We start from the raw sequence: 25843 nt of genomic DNA, 5'->3' as shown, positions 1-25843 counted from the left end.
TTTCGCCCCACTGAGCTCTAAACACGACGACACAATAGAAAGTGCCAGCGTCATCACAGCTGGGCTTATCGGTGTGTCACTGCCTGCACCGGCAACAAAAAAATAAAAAGAGGAGGAGGAGAATAAAAATGTCCAAACAAACTTTGACAGAGTGCAGACCTGAAGATGACAAACAGCTGGAACATCTGGACTGATATTAGGCCGATATTCGGCTTTTTTTTTAATATCAGATATCAAGTCGTCCACTTCACCTCAACAGAGTGTAAAAACCAAGGCTGCAAATTTTCATTTCTTGATTAAACTATTAATCATTTGGTCTGTAAAATGGCGCAATTTCATGTCATTTCCCAAAGACAAAGTTCACATATTTCAATTTCACTTTTTCCAATCAACAATATTTACATTTAGGAAGCTTGAATCAGTGAGTTTTTGGTATTTTTGCTTAAATAAATGAGTAAAACAAAAAAACTGATTATCAAAATTGCTGCAGATTCTTCTTCTGGCAGTCAGCTAACAGCTTCTCTACACAGAAGGTGTTTCTGATAGAAGATCTGTCAATACAAGCATTTCATCAGCTCATGATTCACTTGTGCTTTACACACGTAACTGCGACCTGAAACTGATTTTAATGCTTCAAGTCTATTCGCCAAAACGCAGGTGACCTACAGTCAATACTGCACCTGAACACATCCTGAAAAAAGGGAAATTTTAGCTTTTATATATTTGTTTTCTCATTATTTACTCATCCAATAGTTAATATAAAGTGTAGGGTTCAAGCTGTATGAAAGAGCTGATAATCATCTTAAAACTGGAATCATTCTGGAGGTTAATGGTTGGTTTTCCACTCCGCACTACACTCACATTTATTTCCGTCTGCATTAACATAAGACGTAAGAACTGACCCTTTAATGACCTCATCCTTAAAATTTATGGATATCAAATATTTATGCAATATATCAGCCTTTAAAACGCCACATTAGTCCAAAAAACCCCTGCGAATAATTCGTTCAGCTGCATAAGTGTCAGGTATTGATCTTTGTTTAGTTTTTAAACACATACATCCCATAACCAGCTTTCACTGTGTATTTTGGTGCAGACACAAAAGATTTTCTAAAGGCTTTCTAGTCTCTAAATAAAATGCATCTTCCTTGTTTTAGACCAACAACTCTGCTGCTGAGAAATGTCTCTCAAAATAACACTTGTTGCTTAATATGGACACTTAAGGAGAGATTTTCAGTCCTATGAATCAACACAAAAAGCTCTGGTGACATTAAGTATCTGTGGTAACAGTCAGCTGCATGTGAGACAAGGACAACAGCTTTCAGACACTTCATTTGTCTTGTAAATTCACCTTTCTGCTACAGCTGAAGAATCGGTTACACACTGAGATTTAACATCCGTTTACCTGCACTAACGTTGTCATCCATCCTTTTTCCAACATCACATAAATCCTCAGGACATTAAAGAGCTTGCCAGGTTTTTTTTTCTTCCTAAATTTACAGCTGATCCTTTTGAGAAAACAGGTCACTGCTTCTGAACCTTTATGTGTCATCTAGCTGAAGAAAACCTGACGTTATCTCAAACTCATTCACCGCTTCCTGATCTAATCCCTCTGCTCAGGAAACCCAAAATGATTGAATCAGAGATGAAATAAAAGAGAGAAAGAGGAAATACCTGTGAGTGAAAATCCTCTTTTATCTTCTAAAAAACAAACATGTCCAGAGAAAGAGAGAGAGATAGAGAGAGAGAGAGAGAGAGAGGGAAGCAAAACAGACAGGAGCGTCCTCTCTGTGCTTGCTGGAGTAGCCAAAGCCCCTGAAAACAATGAGCTCTGCTGATATGGCCTATCCCACTAAGCACTGTCAACTCACCTAGGCAACATGGACTGTACCACTCCTCCTGCAAACAGGGGAGGACGCCTGGACTGAAGCAAATCTGAGGATGACTCAACGATCTCTCCCAGCTGCTTTTTAAACGTCCTTTCTCAAAACGAGGCTGGTGTTCGCTGTCTCGACGCCGCTCGGATCGGGTGTTTCCTCAACCGACGCGGGTTGTTGAAACACATCGGCGATCCACCTTTCCCTCCTGTTGACTCGACCCGACTCTGCAAAGCTGAGCCCACGCCTGTGGCTTTGCAACTAGTAATTGGATTCAAGCTTTAAGACTCTTGTTGCCATTTGCCGGTAAGCAGATGAGTATATAATTCTGACAGGACAGGACATCAGCGACACATGTAGTAAAAAAGATTTAAAGAAGCAGCGACGGAGGTTGTTCTTAAGGAGAAGCCCAAAATAAACACAAGAAATACTATTTAACTTTCTTTGTAATGTGGATGTTTAAATGAACTGACATTTACTTTAGTGGGTCAATGATCTATTTAATGTTTTGTAAGTTAAAAGTTTGGATTTTTGGATTTGGCATTTAATTGGTGGAGATTATTGGAATAACTGTATTATGTATTATATGTAATGTAATCAATATTTTTAATATTTTGTATTTTCTAACCTCTTAAACTCTTAATTCTCTCTTAAATTTCCTCTAATTTTATTTGATCCATTTTAAAACCATTTCTAGTGCTAAAAGGATCTGTTAATCAATCAGTTAGTCAATTGACAAAGTCAGTTTATCAATTAAAATATACCAAATATTCTCTGGTTCCAGCTTCTCCAATGTGTTTTTCTGTTTGATATTGTTGTAAACTGAATATCTTTTGGGTTTTGGATTGTTGGTCAAACAAACACAAAGCCTTTGTTGACATCACCACGGGCTCCGGGAAACTAACAGACATTCTTTGCCACCTTTAACCCAGAAACAAAAAGCATTTTCCCGCCTTTGTTTAGTTCAGAATGTTTGTTTTTTTGGAGGTGGACACTGTCTGTGTTTATCTCTACATCACAAATGATAAATCTGATGATAAACCGAATAGTAACCAGTAAACTTGTCCTGAAGCCAGGAGATTTAAAAGGAAGGAATGAAAAATATTCTCAAGTAACATCTTGTTTTCATTTTACTATCATTATAAGAACATTTGGAACATTTGGTCCTCATAAACATAACAGTTAAATACACGCACTCTTAAAAAAAGAATTAACTTAAAATATGGCTAAAATCTACTCAGATGTGTGTTCATTAAGTGTTTTATACTTGTTTGACTGTGTTTTATGTTTAACATTGTTAAGACAGAGAGTTGTGTAAGATATTTTCCAGATTTTTCCTCTTATTTTGTTTGTAATTCTGCCGTATATGAAGTGTTTTATCCATTTAACAATCTTACATTGAGTTGGGACTATTAACCCCGGCACATTTACACTGATGTTAAAATGTAAGTGTTGATTAATGTGCAGTGTCTCCTGTAAACAAATAAATAAATAAATAAATAAAAAACATAAATGACACAAGCCTCCACCAGGTGGAGCTAATTCTATCAGGGGTTCATTATCTGCTTCCTGACTCTCAGGTCTGCCAAACTGGTGCAAAATGTGTATTTTAAACACAAGCTGTGCAGCACCGACATGCTGTTGCAAATATTAGTACTAGTATATTGTGGAAATTGTTTGAAAGTTAAGTTTTGGATATATATTTGTGGACCACATGACTGTCCACCTGTTGTTTTTTTCAATGAATGTATTATTTTTCAAACTCCCAAACCAAAAAGCACATTGCATATTTTCTAACTGATATGTTAAATTGGTATAATCTCACAGCTTGACAACCAGTCAAAGATACAGAGCAGAATCTCCTGCATTAAACCAAACGAAGCATCGTTAAGACAACGAGCAGCAGGTGTGCAACAGCATGTTCACCTGTCAGTTAATTTTGGGACTGATGGTGTTAAAAGTTCCCATGTACAAGATAAAATAAATAAACTAAAATAAATTATGGAAACAATAGGAAAAGGATGAAAATATTGCAAAAAAGTAAAATTCAAATTAAATTAAATTTAAATAAAACCAACAATAATCAAATGAAACAGAAACTACACATATAGAAGATATCTGGTCTTCTGTATGTAGGTTATGGCGCAGTTAAGTCTAAAAAATATATAAATATCTGCACCATAAACATTCAAATACACATAAATCACAACATAATTGTAGCTGAAGACATTCTGCCCCACACCTGCTGCTTGTTTCATTATCAGCTTATATGTAGATTTTATGAATAATCAAATAATTTAATTATTTGTTCTATAAAATGTCAGATATATTAAAAATGTTTTGTCTGACCAATGGTCCAAAACCTAAAAATATTCTTACTTTCACTCATAATAAACAAAGAGAAGCAGTAAATCCAGCCCGTCCTCACAAGAAAAACGACAGTATAGGTGTAAAATTTAGAGATTTATGGTTACATTTACGCCATCTAGTGGCCGTTGTAATTAGAGGCGATGTCAATATAAAGTGATTTCATTATCAGCAGGAGGTGGATGGGGGGGAGGATGGCTAGATAGTTGGGAAAATGGCAAAAAAAGGGCAAAAAGTGGCGTTTGCTGCAGGAGACAACTGTTCACTTCCTGTTTCTAACCAAGTGTCTTTCCCCGCAAAAGACACCGCGAGTCACCGCAGCTCAGGTGTCGAAACCGTGGTCTCTCCCTAACCCTAACCCTAACCCTAACCCTAACCCTCTAACCCTAACCATAACCCTAACCAAGTGGTTTTTGTCCCTAAACCTAACCAGACCTGAACCACAGCGTTGTCCCACCATGAAACATCATTATATTATAAAATGGTTCTTTGGGTCATTCTTCTCGTCCCCACACGTCCTCTAGATGGCGCTGAAAACACTCATATATGTTGTTTTGGGACCTTTTCTTGACGTTTTGGTACAAGGATGTGTTGGAAAAACAGGCTTTTTGCTTGATAAATTACATAATTTATTGACTGATTATAAATTTTAACTCTTTAATCTTTCAAACTGACACGGAGCAGAACATGGATTAAATCTCAGTTCTGCTACATTTCAACTTAATTTCAGTTTTACTTTGTTTTTGCAAACTTTTAAGTAAAAACTGGATAAAATAAGTCTTTTTTAAAGCTTAGTAGCATGTCTGTCAGTATCCATATAACTGTTGTTCATTATTTTTGTTGACCTGAAGGTTGGACTGAGCTAAAGGTCGACCCTTCTTGTCCCCTAGCACCACCAGTATAAAGTTGCACTGGTTTGAGGCTGGTGAGGTTTGGTGGGTCAGTGTCATGCCAGCTGACAGAGGGGACTCCTCTCTGTCTCATTTAGGAGTCATTATCTGCGCTCTGAAATAACACTGTTGGCTGGAGCTCGACTGCCTCCACAATACCCGCTTTTGTTTTACCCTCAGCGGGCAAACAAGCAGCGAGAGGCCCCTGTGTAAGGCTGTCAGGCCGGGTCCGCCTCAGCCGACCCCCCTTAATAAAAGAAATTAATGGCTGCTGAAGAAGCATGATGGGACTTTAGGATTTTTAGGACACAGTGTGATGATGAGCAACATGTTACTTCCTTTACATTCCTTACATTTTCTCTTCAGCTTTGGATAAGACCACTAAAAAGTCACCAAATTACGTTGTTATATTAATCTGTTGTCAGGGAGCTCTGGCTTTGACCTCTGACCTCCTAATGAGTGGGTGTTTCTTAATTTAAAACAACTAAATTACACAAGAATCATGAATAGAACTGATTATCAAACCTCAAAACTTTTTTGGTTCTGACAGAAAACTGTCAAGCATCAAAAGCATCAAATGGTCAGATCTGTAATGTTTATTTATTAATTGATAAGACAGTTCCTGATTTCAATCCAAATTTTGCCGGTTTTTGACTGTTTTTCAATTAGGCAAAGATCTTGTGTTTCTGATTGTGTTTAGATAAAATTAAACATACAAAACAAAGGGATATGTAGAAAAACATGGTTACATATCGGTATTAGAACTGAAAAATCTCAAACTGTGAATGAACCAGGGAGTTTCTGTCTGCAGAAATACTATTTGATCTATGAATAATTCTGTTTTAACATTCAAAGCAACCAATTCTCTGAATTTTTGCTAGTTCTTCTAGAGTGTTTTTGTAGTATGATCCGACCCTGTATGCAGACTGAGAATTGGTTTGTTAATTGTTTTGTCCGACGGAAAACAGAAGTGTTTATGGTTGCTCAGAACGGCCACACTCGAAGGCGGAGGAGTGGAAAGCTGTCTGTCATACGGGGGGGGGGGGGGGGGGGGGGGGGGGGGGGGGGGTCACATTTTCAGACAGACTCTGCTGGGAGGCAGTCATAGAGTTGCAAGAGGGCTTGGCTTATCACTGCATGAAGTCAGTGTGAATGTCAGATTATCAGTTTTGGAGAGTTATAGACAGCCCCCCCAATTCTGGCGTCAGAAAGGTGCGGGGGGGGAGGGGGGGTTTGGAAGCTATTCAACCAGCCGAAGTGCAGTTGTGATGGAGTATACTGACAGCTTTAGTCTTCCAGATTAGACCTCAGTTCATGTTCAAGCTGGGGGTGTAGCAGCCCTGGTCAAACGCTCAGGGCAATTCATGAGTCATTTTGAGATACCAGAATAAATACTGAGGTCTGATGTTGTTCTCATGACCCAACATGCAGCTGTGGCCACGTGCAGGCAGTAGACTGACAGGTCAGTCTCTAAACGCTTCACTTATAGAAACTCCCAGCTTTTGTTGTTAAAACTGGGTGCAAACAATTAAAGTTTAAAAAAGTCCCTGCATTGCAGAATCAATCCAAAGTCTTTAGGGCAGCTCTTCATATTGGAGTAGTGAAATACAGGTCATTATGGGGGGAAAGCATCATTTCCTGTAAGGCGTGCCCTTGTAAGGGACGTCAGTTTGTTAGCCGCCGTTCAAGCAACTACCGTGCATTTAGAAATCCCCAGACTTCAGTAGGCAGAGATCTCTGATGGTCTGGTAACAAGAGACTAGCAGGCAGTTTCTAATTATTCATGTCTAAGAACTGAGGACAGGCTGAGTAAATGCGGTACCTTCGGACCACCAGGGTCAGGGTCTTGTGGGAGCTCTTCACCAGGCAGATGGCCTCCTGACGGGAGCCGCTGAGGGGAACGGCGTTCACGCTCACCATCTCATCACCGGCCTGGAGACGGACCGCCGACGCCACACTGCCCTCCTCCACCTACAACACACACACACACACACACACACACACACACACACACACACACACACACACACACACACATGCAACCAAATCATGACACACATACAGTATGAAGCTGATTTCTAAGCACCTTTAGCCACTGGATGCTGGTTTCTGCCTCTTCAGTATTGTTTATTTTGATTGTTGCTGTTTTTTGGGATATATTTATTTGTATATATTTGACATATTTGTATATTAACAGGTGGCTTTATTATAATTTTTCCCACAAGACATCTGAAAATGCATCTAAATCCACCTCGATCTTGGTGGCATTTATAAACTATCTTAATAAAAGAATATTAAGACACCAAACTGAAATATGTTTACTTGCTTGACTGATAAATCTGAACCTGTCAATATAACATGCAAAGTAACATTTAGTATGCAACGTGTAATAATGTTAACATACCAGCATGTATAGAACCACTATCATTTAGTATGTTAGAGTGTGTTAAGATAGAAGAAAAAGACAATTTTAGAGACAGCACGATTGTTTTTGAAGTCAATGCAAAGACTCATGTGATGCATGAATTCATGAATGTATACAGAGAAGTAACACACTGACTAAATGTTCCTTTGCTAGACAGTTTAACAGAATAGCCTAAGTAGAGCTGAGGTTGACAACGTCCAGCTTAGACTGAAAGTTCAGCCAAGTCTGACAATATAAAGCTGAATCTAAGATGTCCTAAAATGGCTGCCATACAGAGGAAAAACCTCTTTCATTCAGGTAACAACATGACACCACCTTCCAGACAAACTTTACATTTTTCTTTGCTCTGTTAGTGGTTAAAATCTCCAAATATTTTCATCCATCCAGGTTTTGTTATTTGCTGTGTAATGAGCATTACAGCCTCACGGGGCGCTAGAGTCGCTATGGGTTACATGTCTGTCAAAACACACATGGCCAGAGGTGCCACTTTGTGTTAAAACAAACACCGAGTGATAAAATGAAGCCAGAAACTAAACAATTCTCTTTTTTTTAGACATTTTCAAGGTGAATGTTTCCCTTAAAATATTGTTTCATCCACATGAACCAGGAGCATCTGTGGAGGCCAGAAACCCGAGAGCTCTGATTAAAAATTTAAACCTGCACCGACTGTAACCTGAGCGCTCGACGTAAGCTGCAGTTCACAGAAGAGCGATTAACACAGCTAACTAAACCACGCCAAGATAAACTAACTTTTTAATGTCTTTTTGACTTTTTGTCTTATGGCTGCAAATAATGATTATTTTCATTATTCATTTCATTATTAGTATGTTGATTATTTTCTGTCCACTACTATATCCTAGAGCACAAAGTTGTGTCATTAAATGTCTTGTTTTGTCCCACAAACAATCCAAAACCTGCACATATTCAATTTACTATCATGTTAGACCAAGAAAAACAGCAAATTCTCACATTTAAGAACCAAGAACCGTGAAATCTTTGGCATTCTTGCTTAAAGTTACCTAAACAATTAATTGATATAATTTTCTTTCGCTCTACTAATCAACTAATCATTGCAGCTATCATCTGTGTTTATCTTCAATACTTTCAGTCACACCTGGATTCAAATTAAACCAGAGTTCATTTTAAAGTCTCTTTCAAATCTGAGATGAGGTTTCGACTTTGGACTCTTGAATTTATATCGATCTGCCTGACCACTTTAATTAGAGTCCAGAATTTGAACCTGAAGTGCAACATCTCTCACAGCGGTGGTGAAGATTTAGAGGAGACTTGGAGCAGCATCAGGAGAACTTTGGCACTGCTTTCAGCTGCCGTAATTAAAAGGTCAATATTTCAGACACTGAAAGGCCGTGAAATTTACACCGTAAGTCTAATTGAAATAAAAGTTGCAGCACAAATCTCACTGTTTGGCTGACGAAGGTGTTTCCAACACTCAATAGTCTGTCCATCCAGTGCGAAAAGTATCTCACATTTCACTCGTTACTATGTGTTAAAGCAAAAATATTTGTCTCATTGCTTCATTGTTGTATGAATAAAATAGTAAAGATGAGCCTCTGTATGAGTGCTGCAGCATTTGTACTCGACTTTTGCAGAAATTTGGAGAGAATATGAATCTCACTACTACGTCCTCACACCTTTAAAGTAAAGCTCACCTGCACGATGTCATTGAAACAATTTCACACGACACTGACAAAACTTTGGGAAAATGATCAATCTCATCGCTGCATCCTATGGAAGCATATCATAATAATTTGAATTATATCAGCAACTGAAAACCAAATTTTGAAATGTAAACGTCATTTTCAAGTTGTGCAATTTCAAAACCTTTCTTTCCAATATATATTTATTTTAGGGTCCTCAAATTCAGATGAGAATTCACATGCATAATATTCAAAAACTTTATTCAAGTTGCTCTATTTTAATATCCTCATTTGAGATCTAAAATTTAAAGTTGAGTGAAAAACTTGAGCCTCTCAGCTGAGCCTGAGTGGAATCGATCCGACCTCTGGCCTAATATTACCGATACAATACCTGATTTTAGGTACAAAAAGACACTTTTGAGAAAAATAAAGATCTTTTTCTACATCATCTCACAAAAAGTTCTGCAAAATCTGAACACAAGCAGATGTACAGGAACTAAAACGTTGGTTTAAATTAGCATCTATCTCAGCAAAGAGTAAATAAACAAGATTATGAGCATACTTGACAGTTTTTGATACTAATGTCCGGTTACCTTCGTGATGACCAGAGGCTCTCGGTGCTCGGTGCCTCCTCTCAGGGTGAAGCCCCAGGGGGCTTTACCTCGGAGCAGCACCTCCACCAGCTGCTCTTCAACCTGCTCCTCATCCTCCTCCTTTTCCCTCTGCTGCCCCGAGCCTCTCCACCACTGCGGTCTTCCTCCCGCTGACACTCTCAGGTCGTCTCTGTTGTCCACGACGTCCATGATGCCTCCGGTTCAGTGGGCTCCATTAACATCACCCTGAAAGATTATTTCACAACTGATCATTTATATAGACATAAAAACTCGAGGAATAATTTACTAATGAGTCTCCACAAATACATTCATGATACAGCAAGAGGTTTAAATACCTTAAAATGCAATAATGTCCTGTTGAGTTTAGACTTTTTGTCCTTAAAATTAACCATCTGCAAGTATTTTATAATCAATTACTCATTTAAGTCTTTTTATTAAGCAAAATGCTAAACATTTCTTGGTTTCTGCTTCTCAAATGGTAATGTTTGAATTTTTTAGTCTAAGATGATATTAAACTGAATATTATGAGGCTTTGGGCTACTGGTTGGACAAAATAAGTGATTTCAATATATTAATCTTTACTATTTTCTGACAGTTTATAACCCAAAAGTTCATTAATTTGTATTATTTGAGAAAATAATTCAAATTTGAATTGATAATGAAAACAATTGTTAGTTGCAGCCTGAATCTAAATGCTGTTTAGGAGGTGAAAAAGATAATTTAAACATTTTATAAACCAATATAGTGCAGTTAGTTTTTACGTATTGAGTATATATTTTGCCTTTTTACGTTTATATATTTATTTGTTATGAAAAAAGCAAATTTTCCTCCCTAAAAAACAGGCAAGTTGATGTAAGTCAGTAAATGTACAAATGACATGACAATAACATTTTACTACCGAGCTGGTATAATGGTATAATGATTACAGCAGATTAAGCCAATTATGATCTAACATAAATACATAAATACATATACATATACATATATATATTTAGTAGATTTTTTTAGCAGCATTTTCAAGACTTTTAAGATACTTCCAAATGTTTTCTGCAAACAAAAGCACCAAACAAACCTCCAAGACGCATCAACAAGAAACAAGATATACAAACCAAGTCGTTTTTTCTCGTGTGGCTCCAACAGGTGGTGGCTCGCGCTCTGCTCTTAACTGAGTTTTATAAATTAATTTAGTTGAGCAGTTTCGGGTCCTGAGCAGTATTTCATGTGAACTGAACCTCCCTCAGTCCCTTTCTGGGCTGCTTCTCCCGTCACAACACAACATTACACAACCCTGCACTGACATCACCACCTGTCCTCCACCATCCTCTCCGTCAGTTACCTTAACATATGACGTCACAGCGCCCCCTTGCGGCGGCGTGCAGCGTCACCTGGCTGTTTGTTGCCTTCAGGTTCTTCACGTAAACTTCAACGTCCCTACGTCACTGCTAGGCCAAAGTTTTGGCATGTACACTGTCCCCTAACAATGCTCTGTCTTTCTTTTCTTTCTTTCAGCATTTTTCTCGATGAAAATAAACTTCTTTCAAGAATTTAATCATATGAAAAAATCTACTTTTTCATATTTCAATGAAAAAGTATTTTCTTGTTTCTGGAACATTTTAAGCAAGTTGATTGAAATTAGAAACAGACTGAAATATTCTTTCTGCACTTTAAAATAAGATTTTTAAGATATGAATGTATGTATGTATATAAACTCTTAATCCAATCATAATCCTTAAACACAGGCACAGACTAAAAAATTACATCTACAAAAACGGTTCATTTCCAAGTAGTTTTATTGCATTACAAAAGACTCTACAGCTGTTTATGATACTGTATCACCGGGTAAAGGCAGTGTAGGATTACACCTGCACATCACATCAAATCCTAGGAAATACTATTTCAATATATTTACACAAAGTATAACATTTTGACCTGGACGTTTCTGGTGAGTTGAACAATATTTCCACCTGACATCCTTCCATCCACATTTCAGTACCAAGTTGATGATATAAAATAAGTGTACAGTACTATAAAAATAACACAAAATGACTTGTTACATTGACAGATATACTTACAGTATATGTATTTTGGTTTTAAGATTAATTATTTCTTTACAGAAAACATGTAAAAAAAAAAACATTTTCCTTGATAATTGCATTTAACAACTTTAAAGGACTAGAAGACATTTAATCAATAACTAAGGAATCATTTTGTACAGAGTACTGCGGATGATTTAGTACATCATTCGCCTGAAATATTTGTTTGAATCTGTGTGTTTTTGTGTGTGTAATCCTGTACAGACTGAACCAGCTTGTAAATGGTGTGCTTCTCTACACAGGAGTTGATTATCCCACTCACAGCTGACACAGAGACACTGAAGGACTAAAAGACCCAAATCTAATATCAGACATGAACCCAAATGCAGGATAGACAGGCTCAGTGAATGTGGTGTTGAAGGTGTGGAGGTGGATCAGTGTGTCAGATGAGACTCCATAGAAAGACAGAGTGCCTGCAGGATGGTTCACATACACTGCATGTCTGTTAGACAGAATGGAGAGAGGATGTACAGATGTTACTTTGTTATTGTGAGAGACAGAGTACCCATCATCAGAACATCTCAGACTCCAGGACTGAATATTCCCTCCAAGCAAACAGAAATTACTGTCTCCCTCCCTTCTGATTTCTTTGTAAGTCACTGCTACATGAACTTCTCCTTTCCTCTCCACCTCCCAGTAACAACGACCAGTCAGACCATTTTTACACAGAAGCTGTCTCCAGTGGTTAAATCTCTCTGGATGATCAGGATATTGCTGCTCCTCTCTCACTGCTGTCACTTTTCTGTTGTTGTCAGATAGGAAGAGGTTTCTGTGTGCTGTGTCTGGGTCCATTACAAGTTCACAGGCGTCTGAAACCATGAAAAAATGCAACACAGTGTTAATCCAATATAATTAATACAAATATTTGAATCAAAATTTTGCCCCAAAGTTTTATTTAATCAATGGAACTATTATACTCCACATTTCTATCATAAAATTACTTTTCATGTCAGTGATGTTGTTACCAGTAACACAATTAAATCCAGAGTCCACCAGGATTTCCCAATGTAGGTAACCAGGTAATCAGGTAGATTGGCTTGTGAGCTTGGATTTTCTTACTTGATATCAATTTGAGGAGCTGGTGTTAATAGCAGCAGCTAGCTGGTTAATTTCAGAATTAACATGACAGTTCTCTGACTCCAGACATTGACCAGAGGAAAGACACTGTTGTGTTAAAATCATTGTTTAAAGTACCCACAAAATACTCAGCATGTGTATTTTACAGATGCAAAACTCTATCAATGACAAAACAATAGTATATATTTTCTCTTTTGTTGCTCTGGCTCTAGCTGAGTCTGCTAATAGGCTAAAGATGAGGAGGCAGGCATTGGTGACAACAAATTGTAAAAAGTAACATTTTGACATGCATGTATGCAATACATTTAAATCTGGCCCTTTGCAAAACTGACCCCTACTTACTCCTCTAAAAAAGTCACAGTCACAGCTGTGGAGGGCACTGTGCTTTGTTACTTTCAATTCTGCTTCATTTTCATTAATCAAAACCAAAAATACACTTACACTTCCTCAGACCTGGTTTCAGCCTGGAGACTCCACCGTGGTCCACACTGGAGGAGGATATACACAATCAGACAGTAGACCAGCATATTTCTTGGATAATGCATACATTGCTTGTCCATTTTTTTTTCTTGTTTATACTGGTATGATGTACTAATGTGTCTGAACTGTATTAGTAATTACAGACACTATTGTTTTAATTCCAGGGAGGTCTTATTTATCTATTGCTTCTCATTCTTTGTTCACTTTTAGGGCATTTGTATAATATTCTGACCAAATCAGACAGGTTGACAGGAACATATTCACAATGTATAAAAGTATAACAGTAAAGTTACTTCAGACAATGAAAGAGTTATGGTTGCTTTTTTAGCCTCACTAGCAACATATCAGATATGCTGATTAATGGCTTAGTAACATCAGTGACTTTTAGAACATCAACATTGGGGCATTTCTATTTCCCCATTCAATCAAATCTGTTGAATCTGTTGTTTGTTTTAAGCAGCTGCTTATTCTTTCCTGATGAAGCACTTACCATTAGTAGACATAACCTAACCCTAAATATTAATCTGAAAGAACTCTGTTTATACAATCCTGAGAAATGTATATATTAATATGTGAGGAAGTTCTATCATAAAAACCACTAATACCCAAGGCCTATGACATCCTTACCTTAACTGATGTTATTGAACAATAAGTCAGTCTGATATACGTACCTCACTCATTTTTTGGAAAAACCATACACTAACAAAGGTTGACACCAATACAGAGAAAAGCTCTAGAAAATCTTCCATAATATATTTTTTCTGCTTATCAGTAAGTCTCTCCATACCTGAGAGTGTCCAGTCTCCAGTTCCCTGTCCCTATTCCTTCAAACAGTAGCTCAATTCCTGAGTCTCCTGGATGATTATAGCTCAGGTCCAGCACTCTCAAATAGGATGGATTAGATCTCAGAGCTGAGGCCAGAGAAGCACAGCCTGCCTCTGTGATCATGCAGCCCGACAGCCTGCAAATACAGATTCATGAGGGTTAATCCTTGTAATATAAGGTTTAACAGCAGATGCACAAAAAGAGAAACCTAAATATCAGGGCTGGAGATTGATACCAAAGGAAAGTTATCCAAGTGGTCTGTTGATACTCTCTAATATTACCCAATATAATGTTGAATTTAAATTATCCTTTTTTCAACACAAACAGAAATCCTGACCTGAGAGTTTCCAGTTTACAGTGCGGACTCCCCAATCCAGTAGAAAGATGCTTAACTCCTGAATACTGCAGGTTGTTGTTACTGAGATCCAACTCTCTCAGACTAGAGGACTGGGAGCTGAGAACTGAGGACAGAGCTTCACAGCTTCTCTCTGAGAGGTTACAGTCACTCAGCCTGAAACAATAATGAGAAAATACACAATAATTTATTGAGTCTTTCTCTCCATTTGGAAAGACAACTCTATACCAAAGTGTACTGACTCTTCTCAATTATCTGTGGACTTACAGAGCTTTTTTGGAGGCTTTGACTACTGGCAGTAGCCTCAGAAGGGCCTTCTCTGAGGAAGCATATTTCTTCAGGTCAAACACGTCCAGATCTTTTTCTGATGACAGTAAGAAGAAGACCAGAGCTGACCACTGAATAGGAGAGAGACTGTCTGTGAAGAGACTTCCTGTACTCAGATACTGTTGGATCTCCTCCATTAGAGAGTGATCCTTCAGCTCTTTCAGACAGTGGAATAGATTGATTCTTCTCTCTGGAGTTGGGCTTTCCTCAATCTTCTTCTTGATGTACTGGACAATTTCCTGAATGGTCTCTGAGGTATCTCTTGTCTTTGTCAACAGACCTTGTAGGAGTGTCTGACTGGTCTGCAGTGAAAGTCCCAGGAGGAAGCGAAGAAACATATCCAGGTGTCCATTTGGACTCTGTAAGGCCTTGTCAACAGCTTTCTGGTAAAAATTTTTTGCTGAAGAATCTTTAAACCATGCAGACCACTGAGAAGTTGGTTTTGGTCCTGCCAGCAGATTGACTCCAGAGTTGATAAATGTCTGATGGACATAAAGAGCAGCCAGAAACTCCTGAACACTCAGATGGACAAAGCAGAACACCTTGTCCTGGTACAGCCCTTCCTGCTCTTTAAAAATCTGTGTGAACACTCCTGAGCACGTTGAGGCTACTTTGCTATCGATGCCACACTCTTTCAGGTCTGATTCATAGAAGATGAGGTTGACTTTTTGCAGCTGCTCAAAAGCCAGTTTTCCCAGAGACTCAATCATCTTCCTGCTCTCTGGACTCCAGTGTGGATCTGTCTCAGCTCCTCCATCATACTTGATGTTCTCCAGTTTAGACTGAACCACCAGCAAGTGGATGTACATCTCAGTCAGGGTCTTGGGCAGCCCTCCACTCTCGTTGACTTTCGACACATTCTCCAGAACTGTAGCAGTGATCCAGCAGAAGACTGGCATGTGGCACATGATGTGGAGGATTTGTGATGTCTTGATGTGGGAGATGATTGTGCTCGCTAGCTCCTCATTTCTGAATCTCTTCCTGAAGTACTCCTCCTTCTGTTGGTTATCGAATCCTCTGACCTCTGTTACCATGCCGACACACTCAGGGGGGATCTGACTGGCTGCTGCAGGTCGTGTGGTTATCCAGAGGCGAGCAGAGGGAAGCAGTTTCCCCCTGATGAGGTTTGTCAGCAGCACACCCACTGAGGTGGACTCTGTAACATCAGTCAGGATCTCATTGTTGTGGAAGTCCAGAGGAAGTCGACACTCATCCAGACCGTTAAAGATGAACATAACCTGGAACTCTTCAAAGCTGCAGATTCTTGCTTCTTTGGTTTCAGGAAAGAAGTGATGAACAAGTTCCACCAAACTGTACTTTTTCTCTTTCAGCACATTCAGCTCTCTGAAAGTGAATGGAAATGTGAACTGTATGTCCTGGTTGGCTTTGTCCTCAGCCCAGTCCAGAGTGAACTTCTGTGTTAAGACTGTTTTCCCAATGCCAGCCACTCCCTTTGTCATCACTGTTCTGATTGGTTTGTCAGGTGAGACTTTAAAGATGTCTTCACATTTGATTGTTGTTTCTGTTACCATTGCTTTCCTGTATAAATTTTCAATCTGTCTGACCTCATGTTCATCATTGACCTCTGCAGTCCCTCCCTCTGTGATGTAGAGCTCTGTGTAGATATGATTCAGAGGGGTTTGGTTTCCTGCTTTAGCAATCCCCTCAAACACACACTGGAACTTCTTCTTTAGAGTAGTTTTCAGTTTCCTCTGGCACATGGGAGCTGATGTTCCTGGTTGACCAAACAATAAATGCGATCACTGAGTGGATATTACATCAAGTCCACAGCCACACTGACAGCTCTGTGAGCTACAGAGGTGCTTTTAGCTAAATACTAACATCAGCAGTGAAACAATGAAAATACTAATATGGTGACACAAATATAGTGATTACCATGTTCATCATCTTAATTTAGTGTGTCAGCATGCTAATACTTGCTAATTAGCAGTAAACATAAAATCCAGATGAAGCTAATGGGAATGTCATTAGTTTTGCAGGTATCTGGTCATAAACCAAAGTATTTAGAAATTGAAATGACCTCGTGATGATGCAACATTAAAAGTCAGGAGATCACCAAAGCAGAGCCAATCTCTGCAATATAAGGTATAATTTCGGAAATAATTAAAAACTCATTCCTTTGTTTCTGAAAAAGTAAGAACATAGTTCTTAATTTTCTTTTTTTCTTTCCATCATGTTAAAATAAAATATCTTACTGCTTAAAAGAGAGTCAGCCAGTGTGTCCTTATTCATTCTTCTCAGGAAGTACAGAGCGACCTTCAGAAATGCCTGTCTGCTGCTGCTCCTCTGCTCTTCATCCTCACCTTGAGCCACCTCCTCATCCTCCATCTGCCTCTTTAAGTTTTCTGGGTAACCTGGACTCAGAATCCTCTGAAGCTTCTTAAGCTCATTCTTTGCAAAGGTGACGATATTCTCTTCAAGAAGCTGGAATAAAACAATGCTAATGAAAGATTAATGCTAAAATCATGGAAGACAACATTAAATCTATATTTCATACACCAACAACACACTAGTCGAAATGAATGTTTTAACGTTATATTTGGCATAAGTACAATGTGTTGTACAAACCATAAAAGTGGAGTCCAGGTCTGTTTGATGTAGTTGGGCAGAATGATTGATGGACGGCTCTGATGTCTCATCAACACTTTGGGAGAAAACAATTGTACATCACATTATAAACAATTTTATAGTCCATCCACTATTATGCAGATGATAATCTGCTATATGCCTTTAATCCAGTTAATTTTGTAACTGGTCTTGCATACAAGCCTATCGGAAGAAAGTGTTGGATATCACAGAACTTTCTCCAGCTTGATGAATCCAAATCTCAGGTCTTTTTTATTTTTTAATTTAATTATTTAATCAAACCTTTTGGCAGTTTTCCTTTAATGTATGTTGTGCTACCTATGTGATTCTTAAAGGACTGCTTCACAATTTTCAAGTCTTTCTTAAAACAACAGTAAGGAGTCCAAATGAACATTGAAACCTGGTTTTCTTGCATTAATCATTCCTCCTGTTCATACTGACCATTAGAAGATCCCCTCATAATGCACTTATAATGTAAGTGATGGGGAACAAAATCCACAGTCCTCTTTCTGTGCAAAAATGTATTTCAAAGTTTATCTGAAGCTAATATGAAGCTTCAGTCATCCAAATGAGTCAAATCAAGTAGAGATTTCAACGTTACAGTCTTTTTAGTGCCAAAGTCCGTCTTTCTGTTACTGTATTTCCACTGCAGTTCAACAGGGAAACACTGTCCGAGGAAACACAAAGAGGGAATTTGATGCTAAAAAGACTAAATATGGTGGATATCCACTTGATATGACTAACTCAGACTGCTGAAGCCTCATATAAGCTTCACATCAACTTTTAAATACAATTTTGCACAAAATGACTAGACACACTGTTGATTTTGTCCCCCATCACTTACATTGAAAGCACATTTGAAGTGGATCTTTTAATATCCATTATGAACAGGAGGCATGATTACAGCGAGGAAAACCTCTTTCACTGTTCATATGGACACTTGACTGTTGTTTTAAGACACACTTGAAACATTGAGAATTTTCCTTTAAGTTTAACATCTCTTTTGATTACCACATTAATACGGCTTGACAGTTTGACACACACAGTAGTAAGGTAGTTAAAGGTGTGTTTGTACAAAGATAAAAATAATAGTGCCATAATTTTGCTGATGACACAGTTACATCTTCAGCCCTGTTAAATTACTGGTTGAATGTATCAGAGATATTAGTCCCAAAATTTTCTGTAGCTTAACAGTGACAAAATTAAATTCTTGTTATTAGTGCTAAAACTTTGCAGCAAGAAAAGTGTTTTTATTTAGCCTTTCTGTCTGTGGAAAGTACCACACAGGTTTGATGTCTGGGTGTTACTGCTAATTCAGACCTCACTCCTGAGACAAATCACCAGCTTTACCAAAACAGTGTTTTAGCACAGTAAAAATCTAGAGTAAGAGACTTCCTGTTTCAATCAGTCACAGAGAAACCTATTCATGCACTTTTCTCTTGTCCAACAATTCCGTAATATTAAAGATTAACTTTTGCAGAGGAAAATTGGTCTGCAGTGTGTGCATAAAATGTCACATACATAATAAAAACAAGAAGGAAAGAGAAACAATCAAATGACCAAATAGGTCGTCAGTGGTCTAATGCAAAATTAGTCCTAACTTGAAAGATATGCATTGGATTGTGTTTCAGAATTGATTACAAAATTTTACTTTTTTTGCTTTAAAGTGCCACGGTACCTCTCTGACCTACTTTTTCAACATGAACCTTTCAGAACTATTCGATCATCTGGCAGCTGGTGAAGTGGCTTTGCATTTTTATGGTCTGAACTAGCAGCTGGAATACCTTGGCAGATCACATTAGATATGCACCAACATTATTCTAACTATTAGAGACAAAATTCATTACCTACTGCCCTCAACAGGCACTGATTTATCCCCAAACACAGGAACCTTAGAAATAGCTGTAAAACCTTTCACCAATTGACCTTCCCGGACTAACTTCAATTATTTCCTCATATAAACCATCAACCTATCTCTTAGACCCCATCCCAACTAGGCAGCTTAAGGAAGTCTTACCTTTAGTTAGCACTTCTTTACTAGATATGATCAATCTGTCTTTATTAACAGGTTATGTACCACAGTCCTTTAAAGTAGCTGTAATTAAACCTCCTCTAGCCTACTCTTGATTCAGGTGTCTTAGCCAACTATAGACCTATATCTAACCTTCCCTGTCACTCTAAGATCCTTGAGAAAGCAGTTGTCAATCAGTCATGTGATTTTCTACACAACAATAGTTTATTTGAGGAATTTCAGTCAGGATTTAGAGCGCATCATAGCACAGAGACAGCACTTGTGGTGACTAGAAAAAGATCATATTTCTCCCATTTTAGCTTCGCTGCATTGGCTTCCTGTAAATTCCAGAGTTACAAATGACCTCCTAGTTGCATCGGACAAAGGACTTCTCTCTGTACTTGTCTTGTTAAATCTCAGTGCCACATTTGACACCAGTGACCATCACATCTTATTACTGAGACTGGATAATTTAATTTGCATTAAAGGAAGTGCATTAAGCTGGTTTAAATCCTATTTAACAGATCAATTTCAGTTTGTACACGTTAACGATGAATCCTCCATGCACACAAGAGTTAGATCATATATGCTTCCTTTAGGTAATATTATGTGGAAACACTCCATAAATTGTTACATTGTTACGCAGATGATACCCAATTATATTTATCAATGAAGCCAGATGAAACCAATCAGTTAAAGAAACTCCAAGCATGCCTTAAGGACATAAAAAAACCTGGATGACCTGCAGTTTTTGCTACTTAACTCAGAAAAAACTGAAGTTATTGTGCTTGGCCCTCAACACCATAAAAACACATTATCTAATCATATAGCTACTCTAGATGGCATTACCCTGGCCGCCAGCACCACTGAAAGGAATCTGGGAGTTCTTTTTGATGAGGATATGTCCTTTAACTACCACATAAAACAAATTTTAAGGACTGCCTTTTTTCACTTGTGTAATATTGCAAAAATTAGGGACATCCTGTCTTAAAAAGATGCAGAAAAACTAGTCCACGCATTTGTTAATTCAAGGCCGGATAATTGCAATTACTTGTTCTCAAGCTGCCCTAACAAGTCTCTAAAGACTCTCCAGCTGGTCCAGAATGCAGCTGCATGTGTACAGACAAAAACTGATTCAGTTCTCCTGAGACAAATCGCCAGCATGACCAAAACAGTCTTATATTACAATAAAAATATATCTTGACTAAGAGACTTCCTGTTTCAATCAGGTACAAAGAAACCTATTCATGCACTTATCTCTTGTCCAACGATTCCTTAAGATTAAAGATTAACCTTATTCTTATCTTAGAAGGAAATTGGTTTGCAGTGTGTGCACAAAATGTCACACACATAATAAAAACGCACACTAAGAAAGAGAAATTACTAAATAGGTCGTTCTTTTTCTTTAAAGCAGTGCACAGCCTTGCTCCACAGTACCTGTCTGAGAGAAGTAGCTGGAAGGGGTTTACTGGTCACCCAAAACCACATTTGATTAGATCAATTTATGTATATCCCCAAATGCAGGACAAGTCATCAAAACTGTGGAGCTGAATGTAGCTGAAAATGTAAGCTTACTTCTGTTCAGAGGAAATGTCAACTTCTTTAAAATCTATTTGGCCTTGTTTTGACCGGTCACTCTTCAGAGACACACAGCTGGGTGCAGGAGAAACTGGTCTCTCCTGAGGAATCCTGGTAGACAGACAATTACACACACACACAGACACACAGTAGTAAGGTAGTTAAAGGTGTGAAAAAAACACACACACTAAGAAAAGAAGAGAAGCAATCAAACAACCAAATAGGTCATCAGTGTCTAATGCAAAATTAGTCCTTACATGAGAGAAAAAAGTTTATCAGATCACACCTCTTTTTAGATATCTGCATTGGATTCTGATAAGTTTCAGAACTGATTATAAAACTTCACTTTTTTTTCCTTTAAAGCAGTGCACAGCCTTGCTCCACAGTACCTCTCAGATCTACTTATTCAACATGAACCAATCAGAACTCTTTGATCAGTTGGTGAAGCAGCTTTGCGTTTTTATGGTCTGAACTAGCTGCTGCAATACCTTCATAGATCACATTAGATATGTCCCAATATAAATAGTTAAAAAGCACACTGCAGAGGAGGACAGGAGACAAATGAATAAAGTGGATTGCAACCACACTCTTTTGGAAATGTAAATAATATTTTTACCAAAACATATCCACCTGCACACTTTGAGAGGGGTGGAGGGGTCAGCTGGAAGGGGTTTACTGGTCACCCAAACCCACATTTGATTGGATCAATTTATGTATATCCCCAAATGCAGGATAAGTCATCAAAACTGTGGAGCTGAATGTAGCTGAAAATGTAAGCTTACTTCTGTTCAGAGGAAATGTCAACTTCTTTAAAATCTATTTGGCCTTGTTTTGACCGGTCACTCTTCAGAGACACACAGCTGGGTGCAGGAGAAACTGGTCTCTCCTGAGGAATCCTGGTAGACAGACAATTACACACACACACACACACACACACACACACACACACACACACACACACACACACACAGTAGTAAGGTAGTTAAAGGTGTGAAAAAAACACACACACTAAGAAAAGAAGAGAAGCAATCAAACAACCAAATAGGTCATCAGTGTCTAATGCAAAATTAGTCCTTACATGAGAGAAAAAGGTTTATTAGATCACACCTCTTTTTAGATATCTGCATTGGATTCTGATAAGTTTCAGAACTGATTATAAAACTTCACTTTTTTTTTCTTTAAAGCAGTGCACAGCCTTGCTCCACAGTACCTCTCAGATCTACTAATTCAACATGAACCAATCAGAACTCTTTGATCAGTTGGTGAAGCAGCTTTGCGTTTTTATGGTCTGAACTAGCTGCTGCAATACCTTCATAGATCACATTAGATATGTCCCAATATTAATAAAGTTTAAAAGCACACTGCAAGAAGGACAAGAGACAAATGAATAAAGTGGATTGCAACCACACTCTTTTGGAAATGTAAATAATATTTTTACCAAAACATATCCACCTGCACACTTTGAGAGGGGTGGAGGGGTCAGCTGGGTTTACTGGTCACCCAAAACCACATTTGATTGGATCAATTTATGTATATCCCCAAATGCAGGATAAGTCATCAAAACTGTGGAGCTGAATGTAGCTGAAAATGTAAGCTTACTTCTGTTCAGAGGAAATGTCAACTTCTTTAAAATCTATTTGGCCTTGTTTTGACCGGTCACTCTTCAGAGACACACAGCTGGGTGCAGGAGAAACTGGTCTCTCCTGAGGAATCCTGGTAGACAGACAATTACACACACACACACACACACACACACACACACACACACACACACACACACACACACACACACACACAGTAGTAAGGTAGTTAAAGGTGTGAAAAAAACACACACACTAAGAAAAGAAGAGAAGCAATCAAACAACCAAATAGGTCATCAGTGTCTAATGCAAAATTAGTCCTTACATGAGAGAAAAAGGTTTATTAGATCACACCTCTTTTTAGATATCTGCATTGGATTCTGATAAGTTTCAGAACTGATTATAAAACTTCACTTTTTTTTTCTTTAAAGCAGTGCACAGCCTTGCTCCACAGTACCTCTCAGATCTACTAATTCAACATGAACCAATCAGAACTCTTTGATCAGTTGGTGAAGCAGCTTTGCGTTTTTATGGTCTGAACTAGCTGCTGCAATACCTTCATAGATCACATTAGATATGTCCCAATATTAATAAAGTTTAAAAGCACACTGCAAGAAGGACAAGAGACAAATGAATAAAGTGGATTGCAACCACACTCTTTTGGAAATGTAAATAATATTTTTACCAAAACATATCCACCTGCACACTTTGAGAGGGGTGGAGGGGTCAGCTGGGTTTACTGGTCACCCAAAACCACATTTGATTGGATCAATTTATGTATATCCCCAAATGCAGGACAAGTCATCAAAACTGTGGAGCTGAATGCGACTGAATGTAAGCTTACTTCTGTTCAGAGGAAATGTCAACTTTAAAATCTATTTGGCCTTGCTGTGACCGGTCACTCTTCAGAGACACACAGCTGGGTGTAGGAGAATCTGGTCTCTCCTGAGGAATCCTGGTAGACAGACAATTACACACACACATATTTACAGAAAACTAAATGTGAACAGTAAAAATACACTATTAAAATAATTTGTCTAGAATTAAGCACTTGGTTAAATGTTAAAATATTTAGCTAATATCACACCAAATATTTTGCTAAATTTTAAAGTTATAACTAAATATGTGCTATTATGCTCAGGAACAGGAACAAGAAATTATGTAAAATATCAGAAGAGAATAATGTGCTAAAAAGAAACTTTTACATTTAACAAATAATCGCTGGAAAAATGCAAATGAAAACATGAATGAAACAAGATATTAGAGAAACTACTTACTTCTGTTCTGAGGAAATGTGACCTTCTTTAAAATCCAATACGCCTTACCTTGACTGGTCACTCCTCATGGACACACAGCCGGGCTCCGGGGAGTCTGGTCTCTCCTGATTAATTCTTGGTAGACACAAACAGGGCAGGTCACTACCTGGTTTGCCTTTGTCTTTGTACAAATCATCCAAACGTTAATTGTTGATGTGTGTCATTTGTTTTCCCTACAATATTTGCTCCTGACAACTAAAACATGATTATATTTTTTCGATTAATGCAACTGGAAATGTTTGGGAAAGACTGTAGCTGATATTTCCTCCCAAACAAATTGGACAGTGCAAATTATTTGTATTTGAACCTAATTCATAGGACACTGGGTTGCAAATGTTAAGATTACTAAAAGGATATTGACTTTAAAGTTAATAATGTCTTTTTGTGGAAATTTGTAATAGCAGATGATGAACGATGAAATGTTTTTATAGTTCAGAGTTTATGATCAAAACTGTTCACATTGGAAATGTTTTTTCTCTGAATCCCCACTGCTTGACAGTTAAAAACAAACTTTAGCACCAGTGAACATTAGGCAGAGGATGGTACAGCTTTATTTATTGGAAGTGAATTGGGATGAGGCTGCATTTTTAAACAGTTCTGATAGTATTGCTGTGCTGAATACCGAAAGAGTATACTGTAGCCTTGATATTTTAGTAGACCAATAGAGACCATAATAAAGTGATCTTACACAGCCCTTATAAAGTAATGTCAATATCAAAGTCCAACTTTAACTCCAGTATCAAAGTACATTATGAGATATCATATGTCGTCTTATCACGAAACCGCCCAAAGTCCAAATTTTGGCACACAATCAACAATGAATTACAGAGCCTTACACAGCCTGAAAATGAGTAATAAAAAAATGTTGTTATAGTTAATCATTATAAGAATTACTGTGTCAAGGAAACACAATACCTTTCCATGTTGTAAAGAACCTCCAGTTGATAAGAGACAACAGACTAGAAATAAGAAATGAGAGAAGGTTTAATGTCATTAGTAGATCCCAAAGTCCTAGAGGATTAAATCATAATTTTTACTAGATTTAAGAAGTAGAGTATAAAGTTCATGTATTATTTGGACATGCATAACAGTAAAATCTTAAATAAAAAACACGTTAAATTGAACTATATATTTTCTTTAATGTTTTCAAAAACAAGATAAAAGATGTATCATTGACAACATTGTTAGTCTGTCATTATGTTCTGGAGATTAATACATCACAAACATTTTGTTTCTGATGAAGATGAAGCATCAGAGATTGACAAGAATTCAAGTAGAGTTATACGTACTCAAGTCGTTCGCAGATGTTACCGTCTGTTCAGCAGCTCTCTTGTGTCTTTTTCAGGTCTCTCTAGAAAAACAGATTTATATCCATCTCATTGGGACTAACTGCTTAAATCAAGACTACATTCATAACTCTCAAATGAGCAAAGTGTGTGAAATTCTGCTTCTCCTTCGTCAGTCCTCTTTGTCTAATGGTGGCTTTCACTTCCTCAAAACCTCTGTATCAAATTGTGAGGCAACAAAACCATAAACCAGTCTGAGGTTGGTCAAAGGTCAGGTTGTTCTTACAGTTTTATTATCATCTTTATCTTTGTGCCCTGCTCTGTGCAAGGTGCTATGTTAATTTATCTTATAATCCTGAATACATTGACAGGCCTGATAAAATTTAACCGGTTTAGTCATATATATTTCCCCTTTTAGTCTCTCTTGGCTACAGCTGTGTACTCCATGGCAGCAGGGTGGTGTGGGTGGAACCAGTG

At 37.9% G+C, this 25843-nt stretch overlaps 2 protein-coding genes across 4 annotated transcripts in view; both read right to left on the bottom strand.

Annotated features, from left to right (window-relative positions):
• The window catches only part of LOC137176753 (protein Shroom2-like), a 30432-nt gene extending 20384 nt beyond the window's left edge, over positions 1 to 10048 (bottom strand). The window contains exons 1-2 of one of the 2 annotated variants that reach the window (XM_067582655.1): positions 9811 to 10048; positions 6957 to 7105 (exon numbers count right to left, since the gene is read on the bottom strand). In XM_067582655.1, the coding sequence (XP_067438756.1) occupies positions 6957 to 7105; positions 9811 to 10020 (359 nt within the window). In that variant the 5' untranslated portion in view covers positions 10021 to 10048. Of the gene's footprint in view, positions 1 to 1674; positions 1808 to 6956; positions 7106 to 9810 lie in introns of those variants that run through there. The other variant, XM_067582656.1, reaches the window with a different exon arrangement.
• A 1555-nt stretch (positions 10049 to 11603) lies between these two features.
• Positions 11604 to 25568, bottom strand: LOC137176755 (protein NLRC3-like). 2 transcript variants are annotated; one of them, XM_067582659.1, is made up of 14 exons: positions 25370 to 25568; positions 24996 to 25039; positions 24090 to 24155; positions 23609 to 23719; positions 22784 to 22897; positions 21967 to 22080; positions 21182 to 21295; positions 17578 to 17653; positions 17205 to 17433; positions 14929 to 16723; positions 14644 to 14817; positions 14269 to 14442; positions 13443 to 13489; positions 11604 to 12733 (listed from the first exon to the last, which is right to left on the bottom strand). In XM_067582659.1, the coding sequence occupies exons 2-14, from the start codon at positions 25001 to 25003 to the stop codon at positions 12183 to 12185; spliced, it is 3573 nt and encodes a 1190-aa protein (XP_067438760.1). In that variant the 5' UTR covers positions 25004 to 25039; positions 25370 to 25568; the 3' UTR covers positions 11604 to 12182. The 2 variants fall into 2 exon arrangements, with proteins under 2 accessions (XP_067438760.1, XP_067438761.1); XM_067582660.1 differs by lacking the exon at positions 23609 to 23719.
• Positions 25569 to 25843: the final 275 nt, after the last annotated feature.

This window comes from Thunnus thynnus, chromosome 24 (genome assembly GCF_963924715.1).
Source record: "Thunnus thynnus chromosome 24, fThuThy2.1, whole genome shotgun sequence".
Taxonomy (NCBI): Eukaryota; Metazoa; Chordata; class Actinopteri; order Scombriformes; family Scombridae; genus Thunnus; species Thunnus thynnus.
This window is presented reverse-complemented; position numbering and strand designations above follow the sequence as displayed.

What these genes read in the sequence shown, in the direction of transcription:
- LOC137176755 (XM_067582659.1), bottom strand. An exon ending in GACATTTCCTCTGAACAGAA is followed by an intron (nt 21,296 to 21,966) that starts GTAAGCTTACAT and finishes TCTGTCTACCAG; the next exon opens with GATTCCTCAGGAGAGACCAG. An exon ending in AAAGCCTCCAAAAAAGCTCT is followed by an intron (nt 14,818 to 14,928) that starts GTAAGTCCACAG and finishes TTATTGTTTCAG; the next exon opens with GCTGAGTGACTGTAACCTCT.